This window comes from Corythoichthys intestinalis, chromosome 5 (assembly GCF_030265065.1).
Source record: "Corythoichthys intestinalis isolate RoL2023-P3 chromosome 5, ASM3026506v1, whole genome shotgun sequence".
NCBI classification, from domain to species: domain Eukaryota; kingdom Metazoa; phylum Chordata; class Actinopteri; order Syngnathiformes; family Syngnathidae; genus Corythoichthys; species Corythoichthys intestinalis.
This window is the reverse complement of record NC_080399.1, coordinates 24846552-24874245: the sequence shown is the minus strand read 5'-3', so window position 1 is coordinate 24874245 and position 27694 is coordinate 24846552. Positions and strand designations below refer to the sequence as shown.

The window sequence follows — 27694 nt, the reverse complement described above, 5'->3', positions numbered from 1 at the left end:
CAAGGTAAATAATACAGGCGTATTTTACTGCTGAGGGCAGTGTCAATCGTCAAGGCACTGTCTTGATCAACAGCATTTTGGAGGAGGCTTTTTCACAATAAAATGTATTACCTTTTATAATACCACTAAGGTACATATGGTAGCGAAACATAGAAGAGGTGTAAAAAATAAAAGTGGATCATGTGTTGTAATAGCTGTTTGGTGTGGTTAAGCTTTCGTCTCTAAGAAAATCAATCAATATAGCTTTTAATTTTTAAAAAAGCAACTCAATTTCCGTTCCACTTGCAAAGCTGCGCGTGTGGATTCTCGTAGTCCGTTTGTGTTTGTTGAGGTGGGGATGGCGTGAAAGTGTTATTGAGTGTAAAACTAGTTATCTAGTATCAAAGAGCCTCCCTTAAACCGTGCTCGTTGCCGAACATCTAAACCTGTCGGTCTTGTTTCTGCTTCCCTTCGGAATGGAAGCGACCGAGGTATGTGCGCACCGGGGAGAACCGTGTGGCCGGTGTTAGCGCGCGCGCTCGCCGGGGACTGAAGCACCGGCGACGGATTGGGATCAAAGGACGGTCCCCTTTTCCTCTGGCCAGGATTACCCGCAGAAGACTTGATGAATAACCCCGCAGTCGCTGTCAGCTAAGTGCCGAAATGATCACCACGTTTTTTCCTGTGAAAAAACTGCGGAGGAAAAGCAAATGTGTCCTTTTCGGTGCTATTCTGCTGGTCGCAGCGGTGGCCGTCTACCACGAGATGGTTGCGGCCAAGGCTTGGAGCGAGGGCACCGGTAAGTTTGGTACTTGGAAAACTTTTCTTGTCGATATGAAGAATTTAAAAAAAAAAAGTTTGCACGGGTTTTCCATACAAATTTCATATTTCACTAAAATCATGCATAGGAGACCTATTCAATCTACATTTTCATCACCCTCCCAAAGCAATATGTTTATGAGTAAATATGTTTCATTGCATTCAAGTGCTCTATAAACATCAACTCCACTGCGTGTACGCACACATACAGCCGACCAGCATGAAAGTTTATACTTTTAAGTGCAGTAAACATGCTCACGGTTCTTCTTGATCATTGCTTAGTGTCATGTTCCTGGCCCTCCTCTACTACAACCCCTAGCAAAAAGTATGGAATCACTAGTCTCTGCAAATAGCCCAGATCTCAACCCTATTGAAAACCTGTGTTGGAAATTGAAAAAAATGGCTACGACCTGCAAGGATGATCTGGCAACTGCAATCGAAGAGAGTTGGCACCAAATTGATGAAGAATACTCATCGAGTCCATGCTTCAGAGACTGAAAGCTGTCATAAAAGCCATAGGTGGTGCTACTAAATACTATAGATGTGTTTTGATTGGTTTTGATTGATTTCTTTCTTTCTCATGATTACATGTTTTCCCCCTCAGAATGGAGTGATTCCATATATATTTTCCTGCACTTACTCTATAAAAGTAACATTTACTGACCACCACGATGTTTTTTATTCATTTCGTTTAGTGTTTCTGAATGCTAGAGTTAGACTTTTGAACTAATTCATTAATTTTTTCAAGCTTTTTATCTGAGTTTGTTCTACATGATAAAATCTCTGAGTGAATGCTCGTCCAAGACTGGTGATTCCACACTTTTACTAAGGGTTGTAATGGTCAGCATATTCTATCACAGCCATGCGTCACAAAGACAGCGTCACAAAGACTGAGTGCTCCTTAATGTGTCATAAAGAACAACTGAACACAAACATGTCACAAAGAACAACTGAGAATAAAAAGATGACTGTTATCAGCTCTATATAAGGCACGGACGCATTTAGTGTCAGGTCATCAGCGATTCAGCGGTTACCACTTGATCTGATTGTTTTCTTCACGTGCCAACATGAATAAAATCCCGTGATCACGATACGCAAAAGGTTTCTCCGTCTTGCAGCTGACAGCTTAGTTTGCGTTTATTTTTCCCATCTCATTAAAAAATTTCAGTACGTGAAGAAACGCTTAACATCCGTCTGCTCTTAGAATTTAATAGTCATCAATGTGTTTTTTTTTTTTTTTTCTGTTAATAAAATAATGTCATCCTGTTTATTAAATAATTTTTAACAAAAGATTAAGTGGTTGAATTACCGTGTTTTTTTTTATCCTATTCATTGATAAATCGAACTAAGAGATGACAGATTAATCAACTGTTACAAAAATGGTAAATTACAGCCCTAGTTGCAGTTCATATGGAGTGCTTTGCGTCTGAGGTAGCGCACACAGGGACTTGGCGCCAGCCAATGTGCATGAATACAATGACACTTTTCGATATTTAGTGAACCTTAACATTTAGAGAGAACTGGAAGCACAGAAAGAACATTTAAATTCCAAGCAGGATGTGTACATGTGGCCCTTGTGAGGATAAGTGATTCAGAAGATGAATGAATGTGTTCCTGTAATCTCAGAGCTGTGAAGCAGATGTGGTAACCACAATAACTGTTTCTTCAACTAAATCTCAGAGGTGTGTGTGTGTGTGTGGGGGGGGGGGGGGTTTAAATATTGTCACTGCCTTTTTCTTTTGTTATCAACAAATCAAGATTTTATTGTAAAGAAAATTTTGTGTCTTATTTTTATTACCACTTACTGTAGCCTAGCCCTGTTTGGAATAAAATGCAAAAAGAATGTAGGTCAGTATGAACAAAAAATTTTAGCTGCGCACTTAACTGTGGCATTAATCTGCTCACTGTAGTGTGTAATCCAAAGAAACGTGTTTAAATATTAACTGAATCGCTAAAATCTGCATACAATCTCTTTCAGCTGGTTTGAACTTTTTTTTTATACATTGAAGTTGTAAGAATTGATGATGACGGAATGAGTGCAGGCTAACAAAGATGAGACAAGAAAACTTGTCCTTTGGAAAAGGACACTGCACGCGTGAGAGAGTTGGCGTGTGGGGTCTGACGTGGGGGGCTGGGGCAGGTCAGGAGTTCACATCAGTTTTTCTCTTCACATCAGAGGAAAGTATCGTCCTGGTTAGACTAACCACACTTCCTGCTGTCTTCTTTACCTTCATTTGCACCGTGTGGGTTTTAACATCAGAGTGTCAAGGATGCAGACGAGAGCACTGTGGAAACGACAGCGCATGACTCACTCTGCTTTCAGCAAGGCCTGACATGTAAACACGCGCCGAGATGAGATGTAATCCGAGGCTGGGGTCACCTCACTATGCATTCCTTACCTCGACATAGGACGCTATCGCCACTAAAAATGAGTGGCGGTGAAACTCATGGGGGTCACGATTTAGAGGAACATACAAAAATGTGATGGGGAAATTTTATCAGCAAGCAGCCTACTTACACTTAAATGCAGAAGAGCAATGCATGAAATATATGCAGCGAACACAAATATGGTTGAGTCAGTTTTCAACATGCTGTCTTCAATGCAAACACTCGCTGTAGCGGTTTCCTCTGATGTTGCATTGAAGACTGGAACATGTTTTATCACCTCTCGGTAACTGAGAGGAAACTGACACTGGCCGCTTACCACATTTTCTTTATCTTTTATCATGGGTATTAATTTTTTTTCTCCATTTGACCAGCCCGGGGCCTGATACGCAGTTCGTATGGTTAAAAAAAAGTAAACCATTGCGGATAATACTGCCTCCTTGCATGTTGTTCACTTTTCAACTACATATTACTGCACAGATATTAGAACAAGGAAAATTACAATGAAATACAAATTTGGGACGAGGATATAAAATAGTTTAATTGTAAATTTAAAAAAAAAAAGCCAACTTGACATGATGCATTTGTCTTATTGTTCTTCTCCACTTGTCTTTTTTGCATATTTTTTCCCCATTTCTTTGCGGTTGTAAAAACTATTCTGCTAAATACTGTAATAAACGTCATAATAATTTCAAAACAAGTGGACATTAAACTTTTCATCCTTAATTACCTCATCTTAGTCACCTGAATTCTTTTAACCCCAAAGCTATATATTTTTTTAGGGCTGTCAAAATTATCGCGTTAACGGGCGTTAATTTTTTAAATTAATCACGTTAAAATATTTGACGCAATTAACGCAGATGCCCCGCTCAGACAGATTTAAATGACAGTACAGTGAAACGCTCACTTGTTGTGTTTTATGGAGCTTTGCCGCCCTCTGCTGGCGCTTGGGTGCGACTGATTTTATAGGCTTCAGAACCAATGGCATTGTGTACGTAATTATTAACATCAACAATGGCGGGCTACTAGTTTATTTTTTGATTGAAAATTTTACAATTTTTATTAAAACGAAAACATTAAGAGGGGTTTTAATATAAAATTTCTATAACTTGTACTAACGTTTATCTTTTAAGAACTTCAAGTCTTTCTATCCATGGATCGCTTTAACAGAATGTTAATAATGTTAATGCCATCTTGTTGATTTATTGTTATAATAAACACATGTTGAATATATATATCCATCTTGTCTTATCTTTCCAGTTCCAACAATAATTTACAGAAAAATATGGCATATTTTATAGATGGTTTGAATTGCGATTAATTGCGATTAATTACGATTAATTGCGATTAATTACGATTAATTGCGATTAATTACGATTCATTAATTTGTAAGCTGTAATTAACTCGATTAAAAATTTTAATCGTTTGACAGCCCTAATTTTTTTTTTACCAACAAATAATAAATAATTTTCAACATACATTCTCTGCTGTGTTGGGTATTGTGTTGAAGAAGAAAAAAAAGGCACCAGATGAAAAACATTAAAATACTTTAAAGATCCATTCTAGAATTACACGTCACCAAAGCTGGCGCTGCCTTTCCAACCCCTGTGGGCGTCTGTGTCTCCACCCAGACAATAATGACAGACTTCTTTCCACGAAACCCTGGAAGCCCTATTTCCTTGCTCCATCTCAGGCCCGTAAAAACAAACACCAAAACTGTGTCATTTGAAAGATGACGAAGTGCCACTATTGGCCTAGTTGCTGGTCACTTTAATGAGATGCAATACAGTAATTCAATTCATGCACTAATCTTTGATGCTGGAATTAGATGGGGTAGGTATAGCCAAAAAAGTTTTTCCATATACCTGCTTTCACTGCACTAGGCTTGTTTTGTTGAAATACGGGTTGGTCTTTGCGGGGTTTGGAAAATGCTGTTTTTCCAACTCTCAATGTTTATAGAACGCTCCCAAACTATCCACTGTGGACCAAAAAAGTATTTGTACTTCAAAGCCCTGAACAGCAAAATCAGTTTAAATCTTACATTCAAGGACAGGAAAGTTGAAGTCATTATTCTTCTTAACATGGTTATTGGTTATCTCGTTTACTCCTTTTCATTTGTAACAAGACATCCCCTTCTTCCAAGCAATACAGAATAGTGCTGCAACGATTAATCGATTAACTGGAGTATTCGATTAGAAAAAAAATATTCGAATTAAATTTTGTTGCTTCGAGTATTCGTTTAATTAAAGTGGTGTTGTAATGGTTTATTTTGAAAGTGTTTGCATTTAGTTTTGTTGATTAGGGTGGATACACTGCCCTCTGGTCTGCCTCTTTTCACATGGCTGAATCCAAATGCTCCCTGTTAAGACCAACGTAAGCTAAGTTTTTGTTTGAGCTAATGTTTTTAATGCATTCATAATTTAGTTTATTGGTATATTTAGCCGTTTTTTGTGGGAATATATGTCTGAACTATTTGTTAAGAGCATTGTAAAAAAAAAACTTTAACATTTTAGCATTTAAGCTAGCTGACTTTTTCTATGGAAGTTAGTCAATTGTTCTTTTGTTGTACGTAGATCCTCATTTAAAAAAAAAAAAATTATACCGTTTGAGGCTCAGCTCAGATATTTTAATTTTTCATGTTCCTTATCCGATTACTCGATTATTCGAACTAACTAGTCCAACGATTAATCGACTACTAAAATATTCGATAGCTGCAGCCCTACTACAGAATACACTGTATTGTGTTCTATAACTACATGAACACAGAATTTGCAAAAAGATTACTCATCTAACATAATAAAATAAGTTTTTTTCCCCACTCTTTCTCATTCTTAAGTTATGAGCATATATGGACATCATGTAGGCCACGATATTAATATTTGCTATGCAAGTGTAGCCTACATGGACCAAAATGTAATGTCCACATACAGTATGTGGACGCCGGGTCTCAATTATAATTCTATTTTATTTTTGAACGTTATTAATAAAATACAATTAAAACTTAATAAAATGTTAATATAACAATATCAAATTAAATTAAAAAAGAAATACATTCTGGTTAGGGCCCCGATACCACTGTATATTTTTATTTTCATTCTTTAGGTGCCATAGACGGCACGAGATGGCCAATCCATTTTGATTAGGAGAATTGATTGAATTTCTAGTGCTGTCAATGACAGCCAATGAGCTCAATGTGTGCTCCATGAAAGGAGAATCTGTCTATTTTGGAGTATTACTACGACTCTATTTCTTACTGTTTACACTGGTTCCTGCAGGTTCCAATCCAGATGATGGCATTAGATGGCGGGGCAACATGTTTAACAAAAGGGTAAGGCCAGAAAAATAAATGGTAATTTAATGTGATGACTATTTGCTGCATGTTTGTGTGTGTGGAAGACTGAATGAAACAAAAAACTGAAAACTAAAGAAGCAGTGAAATTATTGATGTGTATTTTCCAGGTCGTCGCAGGCCATCCACTGGAGAATTACAGATTTGTGCCGCAAGCCTGGATACCAGAGGTGTGCATGTGTTTGATGTTTGGGTATCACTTGGAAATGAGGGGGAGTTGTGTTGTAGTCACCAACAATGTTGAAACTAAGAACTACTTCTCGCTGATGAATGTGAAGGTGAACTAGTTTGATAAACGCCTCTAAAGCTGCTTCAGGTTCAACTACTGACCATTCTTCCAGCATTCTCAAATATACAGTTGTAATTTACATTTACCCGGATATCTTGTTGCAAGTACACCTTTGGTTACCCTAGGTGAAGTGGCAGGCATTCCAACCCTTTGAACAAAAATATAAGGAAATGACTTTAGTTAAAGGTTAACAGTCTATAATGATGGCCATTGAGCAGCATTGTCTAAAATCCTTTTGTGTCCACTATCCGCTGTGCCTCTGAAGCTATGCCAACATTTGTGTAATGCTAATGACGAGGCTGCCTTTCTGTGGCTTTGCTCTATGTAGTCTGTTTACACCCGCACACACACACACGCCCCCCCCCACACACACATATTAAATAACATGGCCGGTTTTGTTTGTCTTTTGTTATTTTATTAATGAAGCAGACTTTTCCTACTTATCCCTTTGGAAGCCACTCATTGAATCCATTGACCGCCCGGAGCTATAAGCAAGAAAGCCATTGAGATTGCTGAATGATCACTGCCAACCCTCCTGGTCGAAATGGATTGGACATCCAGCACTGTCAATGGCTTTGAAACTTTAGCCATAGACTTCATAACTATTGACGGGACACTAGGCCGATTAATAGGAGGCCTGCATTGTTGCAGTGGCTGTCAAAGCTGACCGAGTGGGATCACAGGCAAAGAGCTTTTTCCGTTGAAAATTCTTGTGAATAAATGCTTAAATCACCAAATTCTTTATAGATATGAACATAAAATAGTCTCGATTCTTTGTCAAAAGAGCAAAAAAACAGGTATTTAGCATTTATTTTACATAAATATGTCGAAGTACGAGGCTAGTCTGTTAATGCGGCGGCCGCCATTTGTAAACAGAGGTTTTTCCGTTGACAATTCATGTGAATAAATGCTTAAATCACCGAATTCTTGCTAGATATGAACGTAAAACAATCTCGATTCTTTGTTAAAAGAGCAAAAAACCGGGCAGTTACGCATCTATTTTACGTAAATATGTTAAAGAATGACGCCAGTGCTGTAGCGGTTCTCATTCTCCCATTGATTTTTTTCACAACGTTTCAAAATGCATGCAAGGTACGAAAAATATAATAATTACCTTGAATCCTCGAACAAATCACTCCTGAGACAATTCTTCCTGTTTGTATGCGGTACAGCTTTCGTACTTTTTAAATCCGGTGTGTTAAAATCCTGCATGTTTTTACTCGGTGACTGACTGGGAATAACTTTAGCGGACTTCAAGGCGTTGAGCGGTGAAGGTTGATTCTGACCAGTCAATCATAATGAAGTCTATAGTTTAGCATTCCCAGCCTCTTCTCCCAGTTTAAATGAATTGGACGTCCATCGTTGTCAATTGCAGGCAATGAGTTATACTGTATGCTGTGGTTTTGTACAATACTTTGGTGCACGAGCAGTTCCTGTCTTTAACCAACCTCTAACAACTGCCAGCGCCATTGTTTGCCAGCCTCCTCGCCTGCTGTGGTTTTGTACAATACTTTGATGCACGAGCAGTTCCTGTCTTTAACCAACCTCGAACAACTGCCAGCGCCATTGTTTGCCAGCCTCCTCGCCTGTTTCTCGATAGACAAAAAAAAAAAAGAAGTTTTTTATATATCCTGTGCGTTAACTCTTGATACCTGCATTCACCGTGTGAATGTGTGATCGTCAAGTGAGCTAATGTTATATTCAAGTCAAAATAAAGAATATTTAGGTATTTTGGAAACAGGAAGTCCCAGCAAAAGCTCGCCAACGGAAAAAATTGTTCTCTGTACAAGTAAGCATGCGTGGAACTCCGCTAATGTGGGAATGTGAAGAAAGTAGATATTTTATTTTTACATTATTGTGGAATGGCAAAACTTGGCGTTATTGAAGAACGATTGTAGTCCGCGTCTCCATGATATGTGTCAAAGTCACCACATGCATCGAAAAACGCCCATGAGCTTCTCACTGACACACCTGCTCCACTGACGGGAGCGAGAGCAAAGAGTTCAAACTTAAATAGTGAATATTTGAATTAGTGGCATATTAATGAGAATTCAGCTTTTGCAGAAACACAAGCCAAGAGGATATTTTCAACTCAATTGTTGTGCAAACCTTTGAAAATGGCATCCAAAGTTATGAAAGATTACGTTAATTAAACAAAAACCAAAAAAAAACTTTACTACCACTTTATTGGTCAATCAAATACACTAATGTAGATGGCAGTGTTTGCATAATAAAATATTCATAGCTTACATGATGTAGAAGCATTTTAGGAGCCTCACTTTTAAAAGTGAATCGTTACTGAGAACTACAATCATGATACTGTATAATCACAAAAGCCACCTTACTCTCATTAGTAGTGACATAATGTGACTGTAAACCGGTTGCTCGACTACATCACAAATGTCAGACTTCACTTGTTTTGGTTAGCGATGACATTAGCTATGAAATGTAATATGTACTTTAGATTTTTTTTTTTCAAACAGAGTAAATCATTAAGCTTTTATTTTAGGACGGTGAAGGTATTAGACAAAAAAGTTACTTTTTTGTGCTGAAAATGGCCATTGTTTTTTATTTTTCATTTTGTACAATGGAGTTTACTGTAAATATAGAGTTTGATATGACAAGATAGTCGCAAAGTTTCCGTAGCATGCCACAGATTGTGCAGATAGACCAGAATGGAATGTGTGTGGGACTTTGATAGTACAGACAGAGGGTGTGAAGTCTGCAAAATATATCTTAGGTAAACCGTGAGCATGTTTTTTGTTTTGCTGAATTATATCAGCTGTTTGCTTGACGCATGAGTTCATGATTGACTGTCACGCTCTCTCTACTCAGTATAAAGGCCATGCCAATTTGCATGTGTTTGAGGACTGGTGTGGCGGCTCCACGGACAGGTTGCGCCTGAACTTGCACTACCCGCTATACCCTCATGTGAGTGCAAGATTGCATGCGTTACATTATTTCTTTTCGGATTTAGTAGAACAATAAAGCTAAAACAAGCCAAAATAAATGCACAAATGACAGAAAATGCTTCCCTGTTCCAGTGTTAAAAAACATTCAGATCTACCATTCTATGTCAGGTACTGTCTTCCTCAAGATATTAGCTCTTATTTTAGCCACGGTAAAAGCAATTGTGTCAACTATGGTGTTAGCCATTGCACGTTATCAGTGCTTTACTACACACTAATTGTTTGACATTGCGTAACTTCTGACAAACACATGCAAACAGTTACTTGCAGTTGTGCTGCATTCCACATCCATATACTAGATCCTCATTTCCCATGACTTTCCTCTCCTGGCTTTCTTCCAGTCCAGGACCACAGTAAGGAAGCTGGCTGTTTCTCCACAGTGGACCAACTATGGGCTCCGGATCTTTGGTTACTTACATCCGTATACCAACGGTACAACACATTTGCTCCGTGTCGTGATGAATCACACACTGTGACAGAATCTTTATTTCTTTTGCGTCATCAGGAGAGTTTGTGTTCGCCTTGAGTTCTGACGACAACTCGGAATTCTGGCTCAGCACGGACGATTCTCCATCTAATCTGCAGTTACTTGCATGGGTTGGAAAGGTACGTCTGCTGTCTTCATTACAAAAAAATAGGGGTGGTTCTGGACATGTGTTTTTACTATTTCCTTTCTTTCCAGACCGGATCTGAGTGGACAGCCCCCGGAGAGTTTGAGAAGTATGCCAGTCAGATCTCCACAGCAACTCAGTGAGTCCATTTTTAAGAGGGGGAAAGCATGGCATTGCCAGTAACAGTGTTGTCACAGATTACTTGAAAAAGTAATTACTGATTACAGCCGTAAAAAGTAATCCAGTTACTTGACTAATTACTTTATAATCAAAGTAACTAAGTTACTTTAAAAGTAATTCATCCGTTACTTTTTACCAATTGTTCTCCCTTTGGCGCCTCAACATAAGAATGACAACACAAAAAGTAATGGCATGTACAGTGGTACCTCGACATCCGATCGCTTCGACACACGATCTTTTCGACATCCGACGTAAAATTTGACTCGCCATTTGTTTCTACATCCGACGACATGCTCGAAATACGACGATTTTTGACGATGGCGCAGTTTCTTTGTTTTGCTGGAAGATGGACTTAAGGCTGATTTTCTTGTGAGAGAAATCAACACTGGATCCAAAAAGGTTAGTACAGGTGGAGAAAAAAGAAAAGGTGACGCTTGCCATTGAAATGAAGATGTAAATGATCGCAAAATATAAGCATGGTGTGTGCATCCATGAACAGGGTCGACAATAGGGCTGTAGAATGTCGATCTCGGCCGGCGGTCCTCCTCCGTTCGCCAGTCTTTATAAGTTAAGGTGACAATTCTTATTGTGGTAACATCGCCAAATAAATCACCAGCTTCGTCAGGTTTATAATCATTTATTCCATCAAGTTGTGCAACACTGACACCTGCATCAAAACAGGAAGTAGAATAGAACCGCGCTCTCTTGCTCAGTGTCACGTCAGCCCTGCCACATTAGTACCCGATTCGTAACAATATTACAGGTATTATTATCATTATTACTATTATTATATTATTATTGTTCTGATTTTTATTCATAATTTATTTGTTTTGCTTTTTGTAATTGCTATTTGCGATAGTAACAGGAGTATTTATTAAGGATTTAGTGTAGGTTTTTGGGCTGTGGAACGAACTAATGGAATTATAATGTATTCTTATGGGAAAATCCTGCTCAACATACGACCATTTCGACTTACAAACAAGGTCCTGGAACGAATTAACTTTATATGTAGAGGTAACACAGTCATTGACTTTCCGATAATTTAATTTAAAGGGGAAGATCAGAATTTTATCACATAAGTCTTGATCTTTGAGTTAGTGAAGGTTTAATTAGTCGATGAAGTTGATTTGAATTACCATTTACTCGCGCTAGCTTAGCCACTCCAAAGCCCTGAAATGAACAAATAACTGACAAACTGCGTGAAATTTGTTGAAATCAACTCCACCGACTAATTAAACCCCGCTAACACAAAGATTAACCCTAATGTAAAAAATTCTGAATTTAACAGCATGTCAGTGCCAATATAAAACAATGCAACTTGACTGCACAATAATCAACAGACAAATGAATTGCACAGTGTAATAAACACAAAGGTCGGGGAAGACACAACCCAGTGTCTGCAAATACTTGCTACGCGGCAAGACGTCCATTGCTCAGTATTATTTACCTACTTATTTTCATTGCCTCAAAATACCTATTGCATGTATTTACCTCTCATACTTTTAACCAATGTGTTTTCCTGTTGTAGCGTAAAAGCAGTTGACCACATTAGTCACGTAGCGTATTTTTAAACCTTCCTTATTTGATATGACTACATTTAAGTATTTTTTAAATGCATTTTTAGTACGTTCTGCCTGTATGCATCCAAACAAAACAAGTTGAAAGCGCACGGTAGTACTTTGTGTGTCTAATTCGCGTCATTTAGGATGTTTCGCCGGTGTCGGAAATTTTGACAGAACACCGGCTCTAACCTGGAACCCTCCAGAATGGAGGAAAAATACTCACGTTCATTCATGGACACACACAGATCAATATTCCTTCGCACATCTCAACAAGTGGCTGCACTCAGCTCGAATGTGTACCCGCCATTTTCACACCTTTCCCAAAACACTTAGTGCGTGTGACTCGAGATCAGGAAAACAGGAAGAGCGAGCGGTTTCTATGGAAACGAACACGTATCGAGAAACTTGTTTACAGTTTCTATTCAAAATGATCTTCGTACATGGCTACAATATTCTTCATTCTACGTACATTATGAGGCAATAACAATATTTTAACGCACAGACACTCAGGAAACTAACATTAATCAGATTACTGGTTTGGAAAACTGAACGCGTTAGATTACTCGTTACTGAGGAACGTAATCAGATTACAGTAACGCGTTACTAAGTGTCAACACTTAACACACCAACTCTTAAACGTGTAAAAACACCAAAGTTCCCTCTTGAAGCACTTGGATACTTCTTTATACAACTTTACCTATTGTGATAATGTTTAAATAATATATTATGGATACTTGGCTTTTGCCGTTGTTGCTATATCATACAATAGTGGTACCTCTAATGAAGAACCGGTTTGTTTCGTTGTTTTTTAATTATTAGGGTAATGGAACATAATTAAAAAATGTGTTAAACACAATAAAAATGTATAATATTTTACAAAAAAATCCTTCAGGTTTGGGCAAAAGTGTTCTATTCATCCCTGTTTACTGCCTTCTGCAGTCATACGGGATTCATAGAACCATAATTACATTCCTATCTTTCGGTTTCACCTACCTCCACAGTTGACATAATCCCCACCGCCCCTTATATGGTTACGCTAATTTCAAGTTCAATCAGGTATGCATTGCAAATGCATGGACAAAAGCTAGAGTTGAAGAATTAGCACTTTTATGTTTATACTAAATCGCACTTCAGAATTGTTATAATTGTTATATCTGCTTCTGCTTGACAGGCTTTCTGCTCAGAAGAGGTACTTTTTCGAGCTGATCCACAAGCAGAATGACCGAGGCACTGACCACGTGGAAGTGGCTGTAAATACCTCAAATTATACTATATAGCACACACAAACAAAAACTCATTGTGTTTATTTTGGAACAGTGGAAGCTGTTGGATGAGGACTTTAGGTTTATGGTCATTGAGTCCAAGTACATCTCCCTCTATGTTAGTAAGTATCGTGAGGTAATACTACACAATGTTATGCAAAATTACACCATCATGTTTGTTTTTTCAGCAGCAGGTCTATCTAGTATTATCCAACTAGAGCAAATCAGTTAATTTTGGGATGGCAGCCAAGTGTAGGTCACATTTGGACCAACAGTTATTCACACGTGAACCATTTAGTCTTCAAGTAACCTAACCAGTGTATCAGGAAAAAACTCACATTGCAAGAACTCGTACGGTATTTTAGCCCTGAACCTTAGAACTGTGACGCAGGCAAGCTGATAGCAAGACTACCAACTTTGTTGTGTTGTTGTTGTTTTATTTCATTTAATCTCTCAGCCTTACCTATATTACATGCTGCAAACAACAATATGAATTTAGCTACACAAAATCAAAGTTGAGTTACATGACTTCAGCCATGTTATGGTGTGACAACTCAGGGCAACAATATAGTAATTGTTCAAAAATTTAAAACATTCAATTACTACATTCTGTCAGTATTCGACTTTAGGACATGATTCATTTTTTAAAAAACATTTAGAATAACCTTATGGCTTATTTTACCGTCCCGTGGTATTTTTTTCTGCAGATGAATCGGCATTTCTAATGAGTGACGTTGCTCACATACCGCAGACGGCCGCAAGCCACCGACGTCCCACTCCACCGAAACAGGGCGCTACCGCTCCAGACTTACTGAGAGAAGACCCACGAGATGTTCTGCACCAAGGTGCGAGACAGTTTCACAAGTCCCCCCCCACCCCCCCTTCCATTCACCCTCACATCTGTGTGCTGTGTCACCAGTGCCTCTGATAGGCGGCAGTTTCCTCCGAGGTGTTCTGCCCGACTGCTCTTACAAGCCAAGCTACACCATCAAAGACTTCCCACTAACTCGTTACCAGGGTCTCCAGTTTGTAAGTTTTGCTCCTTTATTGATACTAACGACACATCAAATAGATTGAAATTGCTGTATGCATCCATAATGATGAATACAATAAGAAGGTTGCTTGAGATTTGTGTAAAATGATGTGTCACGCATGTGCCGGTCAGTGTTGTGAGTCTTACTGAAAAAAAAGTAATTAATTACAGTTACAAATTACTTCTCCCAAAAAGTAATTGCATTAGTAACTCAGCTACCTGAATTTAATAGTAATTAGTTACATGGCAAAGTAACTGTTGATAATTTTCATGGTTTTTTTTTCTCCCCCCCCAAAAAAAGGGTCACACAATGTTAAGTTTAAAGGTTTTTTTGGGACAATTGGCCCTGGCCCAATTCTTTACCCTAAACTTAACTAGACACAGGGGTATTGCGGATATTGCGATAACTAGATAGTAACCTTTGCTATGTCATTTAAGTCATTTAATGTTGTGAATCAACCGTTAAAGTTGTTAAAATTGCTCCCGTTATTGCATTAGTTCCCTTCTGTCTACTTTTGACATGTGTAAGTTTTAAAACTATTTCATCATTTAAAGATAGATTTAAGTCAAGATTTTGCTGATTTAGGAGCATTTTAGATAAAAAGTTACTTAGGTTCGCTAGGAAGGTTCTCTACAACAGAGCCTTCCTAGAAGGCTACTGCTTTAAGATGGCGGCTGTCATATGCATCTAGTTCTGTATATATGTGATATCTAACGAAGCATCATGTGGGCGTAGTGTGTAGGCTATCGGCTACAGTCAGGTATTATTGGAACCACCTAGCATAGTAGCATCGCGTTTGCAACGGCGTCACCCTCCCTTGCCTCCTCCCTACTCCTGCTCTGCTCTCTCGTCTCCGTGAGTCCGTCTTTCTCAGACTTTTCTCGCGTCAGTCAACCAACATAGTAACGCACGCCTTTCCCGCCTCAGTAATGGTAACGGCGTTGCCAAGATGAGAAAAGTTATTAATTAGATTACTCACTACTGAAGAAAATAACGCTGTTAGTAACGCCGTTATATTCTAACGCTGTTATTAACAACACTGGTGCCGGTATGATATTCTGACGGTATGATAACCTTAAGCCAATATATCACGGTTTTGCAATTACAGCTCTAAAATGTGTTACTTTGAGATATCTGGGTTTTAAAAATAATTTAAAAAAAACTTTTCCATTGAACAGGATTTTTATTTTTCAAAACATATTAGGAAATTGGAACATAAATATAATGTTATGCTAAAACAAACAAACAAACAAACAAAAAAATATATATATATACATATTCTAAATAAAATTAAAATAAATGCAGTCCTTTAGGTGAGCCTAAACTCACGGCCACAGCTCAACATTATTACCATCAGAACAAAAATAATTGAATTATTTTCCATAAAAAGCACGTGTGGATCACTTGTATCATGTTTACATTATACACACACTCTCTTCCTCAACACAGACAGTTGCCAGAGAGAAAAAAACACCACGTTTTTACCACCGCTAGACACATTAAACACGCTGAAGGGGAAACATTCATGACAGTGTTTACTATCCATTAATTTTGTATAAATGCAAAATCTTTTTAATAATTAATAATAATAATAATAATTTTTCTATTGTCGAAGTATTCCCATACCAGCTATTTCGTTTTCTTCGATGGGGGGGAAAATTTCAGGAGTTTCCCCTCCTCCAGCCATCGTGTAGCACAGCTGACTCACTGAAACTGAGCAACAACCGCTGGGGGAGGGTTGAGCCTTCCAGCTGTAAGCAAGGGATTTCTCCATGCATTTTTGGGAGATAAAAAATAGCTAATACCTTAGGGACGGTATGACAGAAAATTTTTGCCGTTTTGAAACCTTGATGTTTTCATACCATGCCACCATACCTTGAAACCGGTAATAGGCACATGTTTATTGTCACTAAGAACTTAGGGAAGAACTTAAGGATTAGGGAAATGGGGAAAAAAAGCTGTGTGTGTACCGGTTTTTGTATCTATTACAGTACTTGATTAGGCCTGGGAGAGGGAAAAAATATTATTAATAACATTATTATTTTAATAACGTTATTGTTGTAAATGTTTACTTATGGGTTGCTTATTAAAAGACTATATGTTTAGTAACTTGTGAGTCTTCTAATAGCGTCAAACGGGTTTTCCAGGTCCACATGTCCTACATATATCCCAATGACTATACACGTCTGACACACATGGAGAAAGAGGACAGCTGCTTCTATCCAGAGAACCCCAATTACATGAAGATGTGAGTAAATATTCTTCATGCCACAATGTGCTAAAAAAAGAACAGTGAGGCCATTTCCTTGTTTATTTATGTATTTATTTTTGCTAAAATCCTTTTGATTTGACATTTTAGTATTTATGTCCTCCTGGATCAAATACTTAATTTACTAGATTATAGCAGTATCTTAACCGCTTGTTCTTAGATATAAATTTTAATGTCAGCTAAAGAATTGGAACTGAGGGAAAGATTAGATTAAAGTGACCTAAAGTGAAGATATAGGATTTTTGTTACAGTACCTGCAGCTAATCTGTGACCCATTGGTGTCAACAGTTGGTTGCAATGCCTTTCCAGTCTCTTTTCTAATCAGGTGAAATGCATGCTCCATTGAGTTTATGTCTGAAGAAAGAGGTAACCAGTTGGGAAGTCTACTTAGTAAATGAGTCATTTTACTGTTTTTCATTCATTTATAAATCTTTGTACACACTGAAACTAGTAGTGTTTTTAATGCTCAAATACCAAATCGGAAGCTGAGTGTATACGTTCAGTGCTATTTTTTTGTTTGGAATTCAATGTAATAAGAAACCCCTACTGGATATTTTAGTCAAATGTTTAATTGCTCAAAGAATGAGCTGTTTCAACAACATAAATTGGTATATTCTTTGTTTCATATTGGATCATGATATAAATACCTGAAAATGAAAAATAATGGATTTCTTTTTTATTTCAAACCCAGTTGTTAAATGGACTGTAAAGCATTGTGTAAAATAAAAACGTATCTTGCTTAACTAGAGAGTCGGAACTGAATATGTAGATTATTCTGGAACATTTCATATGTACATATGAGTCTTCTTTCAGGTTTGGGTTTTCGCAATACATGAGACTTGATCGACCTGACGAACTGGAACAGGAAAACCCAGCTCTTGGTATTTTATTTTTCTTTGACTGATTTAGCTCCCCCCTTTTCCCTAAATTTTTTTCATGGTTTCTCTATTTTTCATTTTAATTCCATTTCATACTTGTCTCTCAATCTTTTCCTGATGTCAGACTACAGCTTTAAGAGGAGAAAGTCTGTCCTAGAGGAGGATAATGACGAGTTTGGCAAGGACGCGTTTCCTGGCAAGATGAAGGCAAAAGCTGCCCGTCAGAGGAATAACAATCGTTTCAGTGATTACGGAGATGATTACGACGATTACGCCATGAAACGGCGGCGCAAACTCTTCTCCTTGGCTTTGAAAGATTTTAATGAAACCTTGAAGAAGTCACTTAACACCAATAGAGAAGTTGGACTTCAACAGAAGAAAGTAGCGGGCACTTCAAATTTGGCGGCCATGCAAAGCTCCAAGCAGAAGAAGCAACCAGCAGTCAAACCAGAAGTGCCTGTTAAAATAGCATCAAATGAAAAACCAAACGTAAAGCCAAAATCTGCAAAGGGACCAGCATTTAAATCAGCTGAAAAAACTAAACAGCTCCAGCCACTCCTAACTAGAAAAAAGCCTGTTACAAAGCAAATCAACTCCAAATGGAGGGCTATTAACTTAAACCAAACCCACTCCCGGATGAGTAAAGGGTCACTTCAGCCTATCAACGCTGATGCTCCAACACCTGCTCCTACTCAGGTCGCAAAACTGCACTTGATAAACGGTGACGAGTCCAACATCGCTTCCAAAAAAGTCGCCAAGAAACCTGTGGTAACTACCAAGCAGAGAGATGACGATCCCAGAAAAAAGTACATTGGAAATGCAATGGAAATGTCTTTACTGCAGGATGGAGAAGAAGACATTCAAGTCAAAAAATGGTCAAAAATGGACCACACTTATAAAGAAGTTCCTAACAGGGGGGAGAGTAGGAGAGATAGCAGAGAGAGCGATCCTGATGCTTTTTGGGAACCAGAGGGAGATTTAGATGATGAGGAGCTCAACCCAGAACCCGCGTTTGACATCGAAGTGGACTGGAGCCAGACCTTCCAGATCAATCATGTAGACTTGCAGGCCATAAGGTCTGATTGGATCGACCTGCACTGCAACATCTCGGGGAACCTGCTGCTGCACTCTGGTGATGCACTTTCCATCGCGAAAGCTTTTGTGGCCCAACTCAACAAGAAGCATCAAGAGTAAGTGTGCAATGCAAAGGTTTAAGGCTGTTGTCAACGGATAAAGCACCTTTGATTGTAGTGTGTGCTAACCTGTCTTATTTGTTTGCGTGCGTGCAGCTACTTCACACTGGTCCGCGTGGTTAATGTGGAGAAGCGTGTCGACGGCATTCAAGGCAGCCGTTACCTCCTAGAACTGGAGCTGAAGGACGCCAAGGGCCAGCTCCTGCGCCTGTCTAACTACATCTATGCACTAATTCGCCGCAACGGTCACCCGCGCAGTGAGGACTTTGGATTTCGGCAGCAAAAACCTCAGCTGGTGTTGTGCAACCCGGTCGGCTTCCACTGGAACCCTGTGGTCATGATCCATTTCATAGTGCCGGGTATGTTACGTTTAGCTTGAGTTGATTTTGTTGCTTTGTTTATGAATGACCTGGTCTATTAAGTGCATTGAATCTGTGCCGCTGTAGGTAGTGTCTGGGTGAATGTGGCGCATATCAAGTATTCCACATAAAAAATTCGAATAGTGGGAAAAAATGATAAGTTTTTTAGCCAATCTTCTCAATCTTTATGAAAAATAGTCGAAAATATGAACGGTTCTAAGAAGATGAAGATTATTGACCTGCTATCCTTCTCCTTTCTCTGCTATTTAGGGTTGTATTCACACATTCCCTGTTCGGTAAGTTCGTGGTGCGCACCTTTTGGGCTGGTGTGAATACAAACCAGCGAACTCTGGTGCGGACCAAACAGACAGTCCGAGACCTCGCCGTAGAGGTAGTCTCTGTTCACTTCCAAGTGGACTGTGGTTTGGTCCGCTATTAGGGGGTGAGAAGGGAACCTCGTGGCACCTCATGATACAATTTGCGATACAAAGCTCACAATAACGATGACACCATATCGTTACATTAATAAGGAAATCATTCTACAAGACAATAATAAACAGAAAAACAAGCTCTCTTCATTTCATACTTCTGCTGTAAGTTTATCACTAGCAGACGTAAAATCCATTTGAACTGGAAGGGTGACATTGAATGAACCCCTCCCACTTCAAACGGGCCCCTCCCACTTATATAGCCATCAGTGACAGCCAATGCCCGGCAACAAGGTAATGTAAGGCCATTTCAGGTCTGTACCTGTTGATTTTCAGTCACTTCCTGTTGATTTTGGGGCATTTTATGGGTACCTCGACAAGAGATGACCTATAAAAACCCTAAAATGAACAAGAAGTGACCTGTAACTGCCCCAAAAATCTGAAAGAGTAACTGTGAATTTTCTGGCTTTCCAATGAATGAATGTTCATCCGCCCCGCCTCCGGGTCTTAATATGAGGGGCATTCAAAAAGTAACTTCATGGTCTCAGTACTGTTTTTAAATCGCTGTACCCATCTTTTTACAGTACAATAGTCTATGGTATCATCCTTGTAGACATTTCCCAGCCGGTTGTGAATCCTCAGAGGGGTTTCTCCCTCTGCAACAAGGAATTCGATTCCAGCTCTTTGTTTCTGACGAGCTTCAAGAGGGCCAGCCATTTTAGAAGCTAGTTTAAGCTTTAAAAATCAGAAAATAAGAAAAACACGTATAAACATCGCAAAAAGGTGTGTCCAATCATGTTTGTGCCAAATATAAACAAGATTGGTGAAATCCTGTACGAGCAATGCACTTGAGTGCATTACTTTTTGAATGCCCCTCGTATATTGGGTGTCCAGCACTGTCAATGGCAGCCATAGAGTTAACTGAGACACTATTATGGTGGAAGATTATGGTAGCAACTTGTTGGTTACTTTGTTTTAATTTAAACATTGACACCTTTTTAAAATGATATCTCAATTCTTGACATGAGCATATCGATAAGCTTTTGGGATGCAAAGTATCACGATATATCATTTCGATATTTTGTCATACCCCTATTAGCTATAAAGCAATCGCACCGTGGTCCGGCCCATAGCTGAAATCCCATACCTTTTTGTATGTGACAGGTTTCCGTAGCAAGGAAATGTTGTTTGTTTTGAATCACAGTCTGTGGTTAGCAGTACGTCGGCTAATATGAGTCGGGGTTCAGCCTAGAGCAATGAGGAGCAGAATGTCTACTGCCCTTGTAAAATGAACTGGCTTCAAAGGCCTCTGGTGCTCCAAATTTTCCACAAATGCTTGTAATCGGGTAAAATTACCGAATTTTCCGCACTATTAGGCGCACCTAAAAGCCTTAAATTTGCTCAAAGCCAACAGTGCGCCTTATAATCCGGTGCGCCTTATATATGAATCAATATTAAGCTGCAGTTTTTTTATTTTTTCATTTTATATTTTTTGTGACAGATTTATACAAATTTGCAAACAAAAACAGGCTTACAAAATTGCACCATTATAATAACAAAGCCACCTTTGATTTGCATTTATATTTCAAAGAAAGCATTGTTCACAATGGCCTGGTTTGGTTCCTTTTTTTCAGGACACCTTGAACTTATGTCCAAACTCTTGTCTTCTTCACTGACCAATTATAAATCAGAATTTTGGGACCAAAAAGACAAAAAAATTCCCCCCAAATTTGGATAAACAGTTTTATATTTGATCATTCAACATAAGCAGCAGGTATAGTCATAGGCGTTTTTGGCCTTTATACATGCTCTGGTCAAATAGAGGCCATACATTGCAAAACAGTGGAAAATTATAACCCATCTAACACAAAAAGTGTGACTGTGGAAAAGAAAAAAGTACCTCTCCACTATGTGATGTAAATGTTGCACTACATGTTTTACCTTGCTGTTATGTTGACATTCCCTTTAGCGCAGCACCGTCTAATGGATGCATAAAATAACCCCAGCCTCTACTGTAGCGTTGAAACTATGGGCCTTATAATGCGGTGCATCTTATATATGGAAAAAGTTTTAAAATATGTCATTCATTGAAGGTGCGCCTTATAATCCGGTGCGCCTTATAGTGCGGAAAATACGGTAATTATTATAAGCACATTTGCAGTCCTCCTGAGCTCTGTGATTGTTTACTTCCTCATTTTACCGTGTTACCCTGTCTAGACTGTTTTGTCGAAAGAATGAACAATTTTTCACATGCATAGGTTTATTTCTAAATCCTGGGTCGCTTGCTCAAATTGCAATGCGAAAAGGAACCTCATTAAAAAAGTCCTGACCAAATGTATTTTGGTGCAGACGGACCAAAGAAAGCTATGGACTTTCCGTGTGTGAATACGCCCTTACATATTCCTCCCCATTCTTGAGTACTGCTCCTTTTTCTCTGTGTGTACAAATATAGTAATACACATCGTGGTCAGGATGCCACTGTACTCAACTAAAAAATGACTTTTGCATATTTTAGAAAAAAGTGAGTGGCCGACAGGATACATTTTCCTTCCACCTCATGCCACTGAAAAATTTCAATCAAGTCGCTGTTGCTAACTCACTTTGAATATTTCTTTAATAAACATCGCTGAAAACTCATTAGCCTGAACTATGCTAGGTTTTTATGTGAGTGATTTTAGACAAAATTAAGCTTGGAGCCACATTCATTCATTCATTCATTCGTCTTCTCACATAAACATGTAAATTACCCTATTGCCCCGAATATAAGACGGCCCTGATTATAATACGACCCCCTCTTTTTCAAGACTCAAGTTTGAAAAGACTTTTTGAACACCAAATTAGTTTTTTATACAGAAAATAATCACAGTACATCCGAAACAAATGATTACAATAATATATTTGAGTGAAAAAGCATGTTATTTTGCCTCATTCAAATCTTAATATCAGAACATTTAAATATGTAAACTAAAGTGCAATCACATTCATAAATGAATGGCTTCTGGTTTTTGAAATGTAAATAAACCAATCTATTGTGATAAAACAACAAAATTGCAATAACTGCATTAACCATCAAAGTGAAGTCTGTCTGGCGCCATTTAGCGTCGTGAATGGGTATAATGTCTAGACCGCGAATATAAGACGACCCCCACTTTTTCAGTCTTATGTCAATGCAAAAAAAACAGTCTTATACTCGGGCCAATAAAGAAGATGGCAAGTAAAGGGCTGCGAAAGACTTTCCCCTTGGGTTTGCCCCTGGGCCGCAGGTTAGAGACCCCTGCTTGATGTGTTAAACCAGCGTTAAAGTGAGGTTCGTATGACTTTCACAGTGAAAAACCAGGCCCGGTGGGTGCAGCAGCTCATTGATGACATGGCAGGATTGTTCAAGGCGACTGGGGACACCAACTTTAACCTCATCATCACAGACTACAACAGCACTGACATGGACGTGAGGGCAGCCCTCAAGATGTCTTCTTTGCCTAGGTAATGTACTAGTAGTCTAGACTGTCAAAATTCTATCTGGTATTGAGAAGATAACTAAGTACCAGAAATAACTAAAAAAAATGTTGTGCATCTTTGTGCCACTTCAAACTACTGCTACAACACAACAGAGGTGGGTAGACTAGCAAAAAAAATACTCAAGTAAAAGTAGAGTTACTTCTAAATAGCTCAATAAAAGTAAAAGTAGTCATCCAAATATTGACTCAAGTACAAGTAAAAAAAATATTTGTTGAAAAGAATGCTCAAGTAACATTGTGACTGCTTACAATGTCTGATTTTTAAAAAAAATAATGATATATTTTTTCATTCAGCACAACTTCATCTATATGAACTGTTATGTGCCAAAAAGACACAAAAATCATCGATTTCAGGCCAGAACACAACAACGTGAGTGTCCTCTAGTGGAGATAAAAATTTGTTACCTATGAATGGTGTAATGGAGTCATGGTTATTGTTGCAACGTCTCATTGATGAAACAGACAGCCACTGTCGGTATCTCTGTTAAAAATAAAGTCAATATGCAGAATAAAGAGGAAAAATGTAATGACTTTAGTGTAGCCCAAAGTAGCGAATAAGAGTATTGTTTCTTCTTCACAATTCTACTCAAGTAAAACTACTCTAAGAAGTACATTATTCTCAAAAAGTTACTTAAGTAAATGTAACGGAGTAAATATAACGCGTTACTACCAGTGGTGTTACCAGGATGCCAGGTGTGGGTGGGCATTAGTCTTACCTGGGGGGTTGGGGGCAATAAATAAATAAATAAAACTAAACCAAAAAAAAAACTGCAATGCTCAAGTAGGTCGAAATCCAGCGTAGGGCTACTGCATCTTAAAACATGTTTTGTTTTCTCCTTGAGATAACTGTTGTTGTGATTTGGTCTAAACAAATAAAAGTTGATTCGATTTTATTTGACATAGAACACATCCATTACTGAACAGTATGGACATGCAGGTGAGTGTTTTTTTAGGTAACCTATTGTGGTTCCTCAGTTTTATTATTATTATAGTTATTCCTTGTTCCGCAGCCTTTTTGAGCTCAATTTGACCCCCTTAGAATGCTTCAAAATGCACCAAAATCGGCAGGCAGGTCAAGACGGGTGCAATCTTTGATACTGTGTAAAGACAATTTCCAAATACACTATGTAGCGCCCCCCCTAGCAGTCATTCTTTGTCCCTCCCCCCGACGTTTTGAGCCCTGATAAAATGTAAAAAAAAAAAATATTTTTTTTTAAAAATATGCATGAATGTGTGTAGCGCCCCCTAGGAACAAAGCCAACATTTCATTTCTTTTTTTTTTTTTTTTAGGTGAAAGAGAAGGTAAAAACGCAAAGGTTAAAACTTAGAACACATCAGTACTATATGAATGGGATACCATACGCGGTGCCCAGACTGCCGTTAGTACTACATCCAGTTTTCTTTGGGTGGGCAGGGTGTGTCCGTGGGTGGGCACTGCCCCCCCCCCCGGTAACGTCCCTGGTTACTACCCACCTCTGCAACACAATAATACCCATATCAGTAGTTCTTAACCTTGCTAAAGGTACCGAACCCCACGAGTTTCACAGGTGCATTCACCGAACCCTCGGAATTTCATAATACAGCAATTTTTTTTATTAATTCAAAACCTAGCAAGCTAACATCTAAGTCAGTTACTGTTCAAATTTCATTCAGATTTCTAATTTACTACTAATAATTATGCCTTTTGATTGTTATTGTTCACGTTGTTAAATGAAGTTGAACTCATTTCAATTTCACACTGTTCCCTTTTTTGTTTTCATGTCCACATTCTCATTTTATTTTCGCATCCTTAAATCACATACTAATTTCATGGCGTAAAATGATGCATTTAAAAAAAAAAAAATGCAGTTCACGCTGTCTGTAGGTCTGTTATACTTACCAAGTGCCAGTCGACCTTCCACTTAGCAAACTGATTTCTCCTCCCATTAGATAGAGCGCTAGCATTTGAAAAAAATGGAATCAAGCCTATAAATTTAGGGCAAACCAGTACAAAACCTAGTCTAAAACGCCACTTTGCCTAGATTTAGTAAGCATACAAAATAGGGCTCTGCGTTTCTTAACCTTCTCTGAACCCCTAAGGCTCACTTACTGAACCCCAAGGTTCGATCAAACCCCAGTTAAGAACCACTGACCTATATTTTGAATGTTGGACACGGCACAGATATGGCAGAGTAAAGAAATAAATAATTGACTCTGTGATCTGGGGGTGTAATGTTAAGTATTTAGTTTCTTTGATATGGGGTGGGAACTAAAGTTCACTGCTGCGAGTTGACAGGGGCACTATTAAGCGTTACATCGGCTTATTATGTGATGAACACTATTAGAATGGCATTTGTGACAAGAGAAGACACTACTGCTACCCTGGTGTATGTGTGTGATGACAAGGGAGCCAACTATTTTTTAATTTCTTGCATGATGTAAAAAGTTGGAAAACTACTGCTTTTACTGTAGCTCGTGCCAGTGTCCAGTACATAATAACGTCTTATCTGGTGAGTGTATCCATCACAGTTTTGTTTCTGACATTCTTCAGGTACCAGTATGTGAAGCTGAGTGGAAACTTTGAGCGATCTGCTGGCCTCCAAGCAGGCATCGACCTAATAAATGTTAGTGGTCGTCCTAGAGCTCTTTAATCAGCGAGCCATCTCTGTATTATTATTCATTTTATTTTGCCTTTGCCTCAGGATGACCACAGTATTGTGTTTCTTTGCGACCTCCACATCCAATTCCCTCCTTCCATCATGGATAGCATTCGGAAACACTGCGTGGAGGGATTTATGGCCTTTGCTCCTATTGTCATGAGGCTAGATTGTGGGGCCACACCCTTGGAAGGCAGAGGTACTAGATAGAGGAAACATCTGGTGCAAAATGTAGACAGACTAATCATTACACTGTACTGTACATGAACTATTTCTGTGTTACAGGTTACTGGGAAGTGAACGGCTTTGGCTTACTGGGCATCTACAAATCTGACCTCGATGCAGTGGGAGGAATGAACACCAAGGAGTTCACTAATCGCTGGGGAGGAGAAGACTGGGAACTCCTTGACCGGTTTGCTGAATTATACTAGAAACTAGCACAACATGAGACAAAGCTACATGCGTGCATTTAGCAAAAAATTCTTAAGTTTTTGTGAAAAGTACTTAAATAAATTGATCCACTTTGCAGGATCCTTCAAGCTGGACTGGAGGTAGAGCGGATCTACTTGCGTAACTTCTTTCACCATTACCACTCCAAGCGTGGAATGTGGAACCGTCGTGTGTCGCCCACATCAAGTTGACCTGGTCAAAACCCATAAGAGGACTGCCCGGAGCACTTTACAGCTGACGCCTGCTGCTTTCCAATGGTCGCGACTACTGAGCAGCACAACAGGGTGACACAGCGTGAACAGTCAAGGTCATCGCCATGGCGATTGTACTGATAATATCTGAGTTTTTTTCCACTGGATTTACTGCTGACTACAAAGAGGTTCCTAGCCAACCAGACTTGGCTCCCTATTTAAGTGTGGAAATGAAGATAGGATGTATGTTGCCGGACACAGCATGATGTTCACCACCAGATACGACACGTCAAGGATGTGTACACAAAAGTGGCTTAGGTCTTGCACATTAGTCTTAACTGGAAAACTGTTTTAGTTGCAGTTCTAAAATTCACTGTTTTTGTCAGTGTATATTATCCTACAGATTATGGAAAACTTAACTTATTGTGGCATTTTTTAATGTTTCAACCTGTCATTTTGAAATGTTCTCATGAGTCTTAAATGTGCCTTATTCATTATAATAATGTCATATTTGTGGTTCTTTTTCACCAAAGATTATTTTGATGTTTAGGTGCTTGACTTATGTTTTACAATCAGCATAAAAGTCACAAGTTTTACTTTGTAAATGGAAATGTGGCAAGCAGATTTTTTTAAAGGATTTGCATTTTTCCATTGTTAAGATTCCTGTAAATAAGCTTACGTTCATTATTTAACTAATATGATTAAATTCAGTAATCGGGTTTTGTTGTGGAACTGACCAGTTTTCGTATTGATGTAAATTGTAAAACCCGATCAGAGCATTTTCTGATCCTCACAAGGATTCGGCGCTGGATTCCATTTTCTTTGTAACTTATATTACTTTTAAAAAGACATACCTCATTGCTCTAAATGCTGGGAATTCCTATTCTTGAATTTTCTATGAGGGGATAGTCTATACCCTCAGGAACTGTTTTTATTTATACACTGCCTCGACTTTTCATAATTAAATTGAACCCCAAAAAATGTGTTGAATACTTTCATTTCATGTCGCTTACGTTAACTTTAAGGATGAGATTTCAGTGTCACACTACAATCCGCAACAGGTATATACCATAATTTGATCAAAACACATTTTGGAAAGATGCAAGACAGTGGCACACCTAGAAGTGCCAGTTAAATTGGTTTAGTGTCCCATTATTCTGACTTCCCCTAGAATCCCCCAAAATATCTCGCACAAAGTCAACTGGAGTAACCTCCTAGTGAATACGAGCATTGGTTTTATTAATAATTTCAACATAGAGGATAAATATATTAATTTTTTGGCTGACACTGATGGAGCTAGCGGTCATTTGCTCACAAAGTGGATTGGAGGTCTGAC

General features: G+C 38.6%; 1 protein-coding gene across 1 annotated transcript; it reads left to right on the top strand.

Annotated features, from left to right (window-relative positions):
* The first annotated feature begins 282 nt into the window (after positions 1–282).
* b4galnt3b (beta-1,4-N-acetyl-galactosaminyl transferase 3b) lies at positions 283–27327 on the top strand. Its single transcript, XM_057837543.1, has 20 exons — positions 283–778; positions 6459–6511; positions 6643–6702; positions 9657–9752; positions 10132–10222; positions 10296–10396; positions 10473–10540; positions 13315–13393; positions 13461–13527; positions 14113–14250; positions 14325–14434; positions 16587–16687; positions 17522–17589; positions 17711–18776; positions 18876–19138; positions 22893–23046; positions 25612–25684; positions 25763–25916; positions 26003–26129; positions 26247–27327. Exons 1-20 carry the CDS (start codon positions 643–645, stop codon positions 26356–26358), a joined length of 3117 nt encoding a protein of 1038 aa, XP_057693526.1. The 5' UTR covers positions 283–642; the 3' UTR covers positions 26359–27327.
* Positions 27328–27694: the final 367 nt, after the last annotated feature.

Bases quoted from the DNA above. Each gene is read 5' to 3' on its own strand.
- b4galnt3b (XM_057837543.1), top strand. From the start codon at position 643: ATGATCACCACGTTTTTTCCTGTGAAAAAACTGCGGAGGAAAAGCAAA. The intron at 6,512-6,642 runs GTAAGGCCAGAA...TGTATTTTCCAG, and splicing joins GCAACATGTTTAACAAAAGG to GTCGTCGCAGGCCATCCACT. The intron at 23,047-25,611 runs GTAATGTACTAG...GACATTCTTCAG, and splicing joins AAGATGTCTTCTTTGCCTAG to GTACCAGTATGTGAAGCTGA.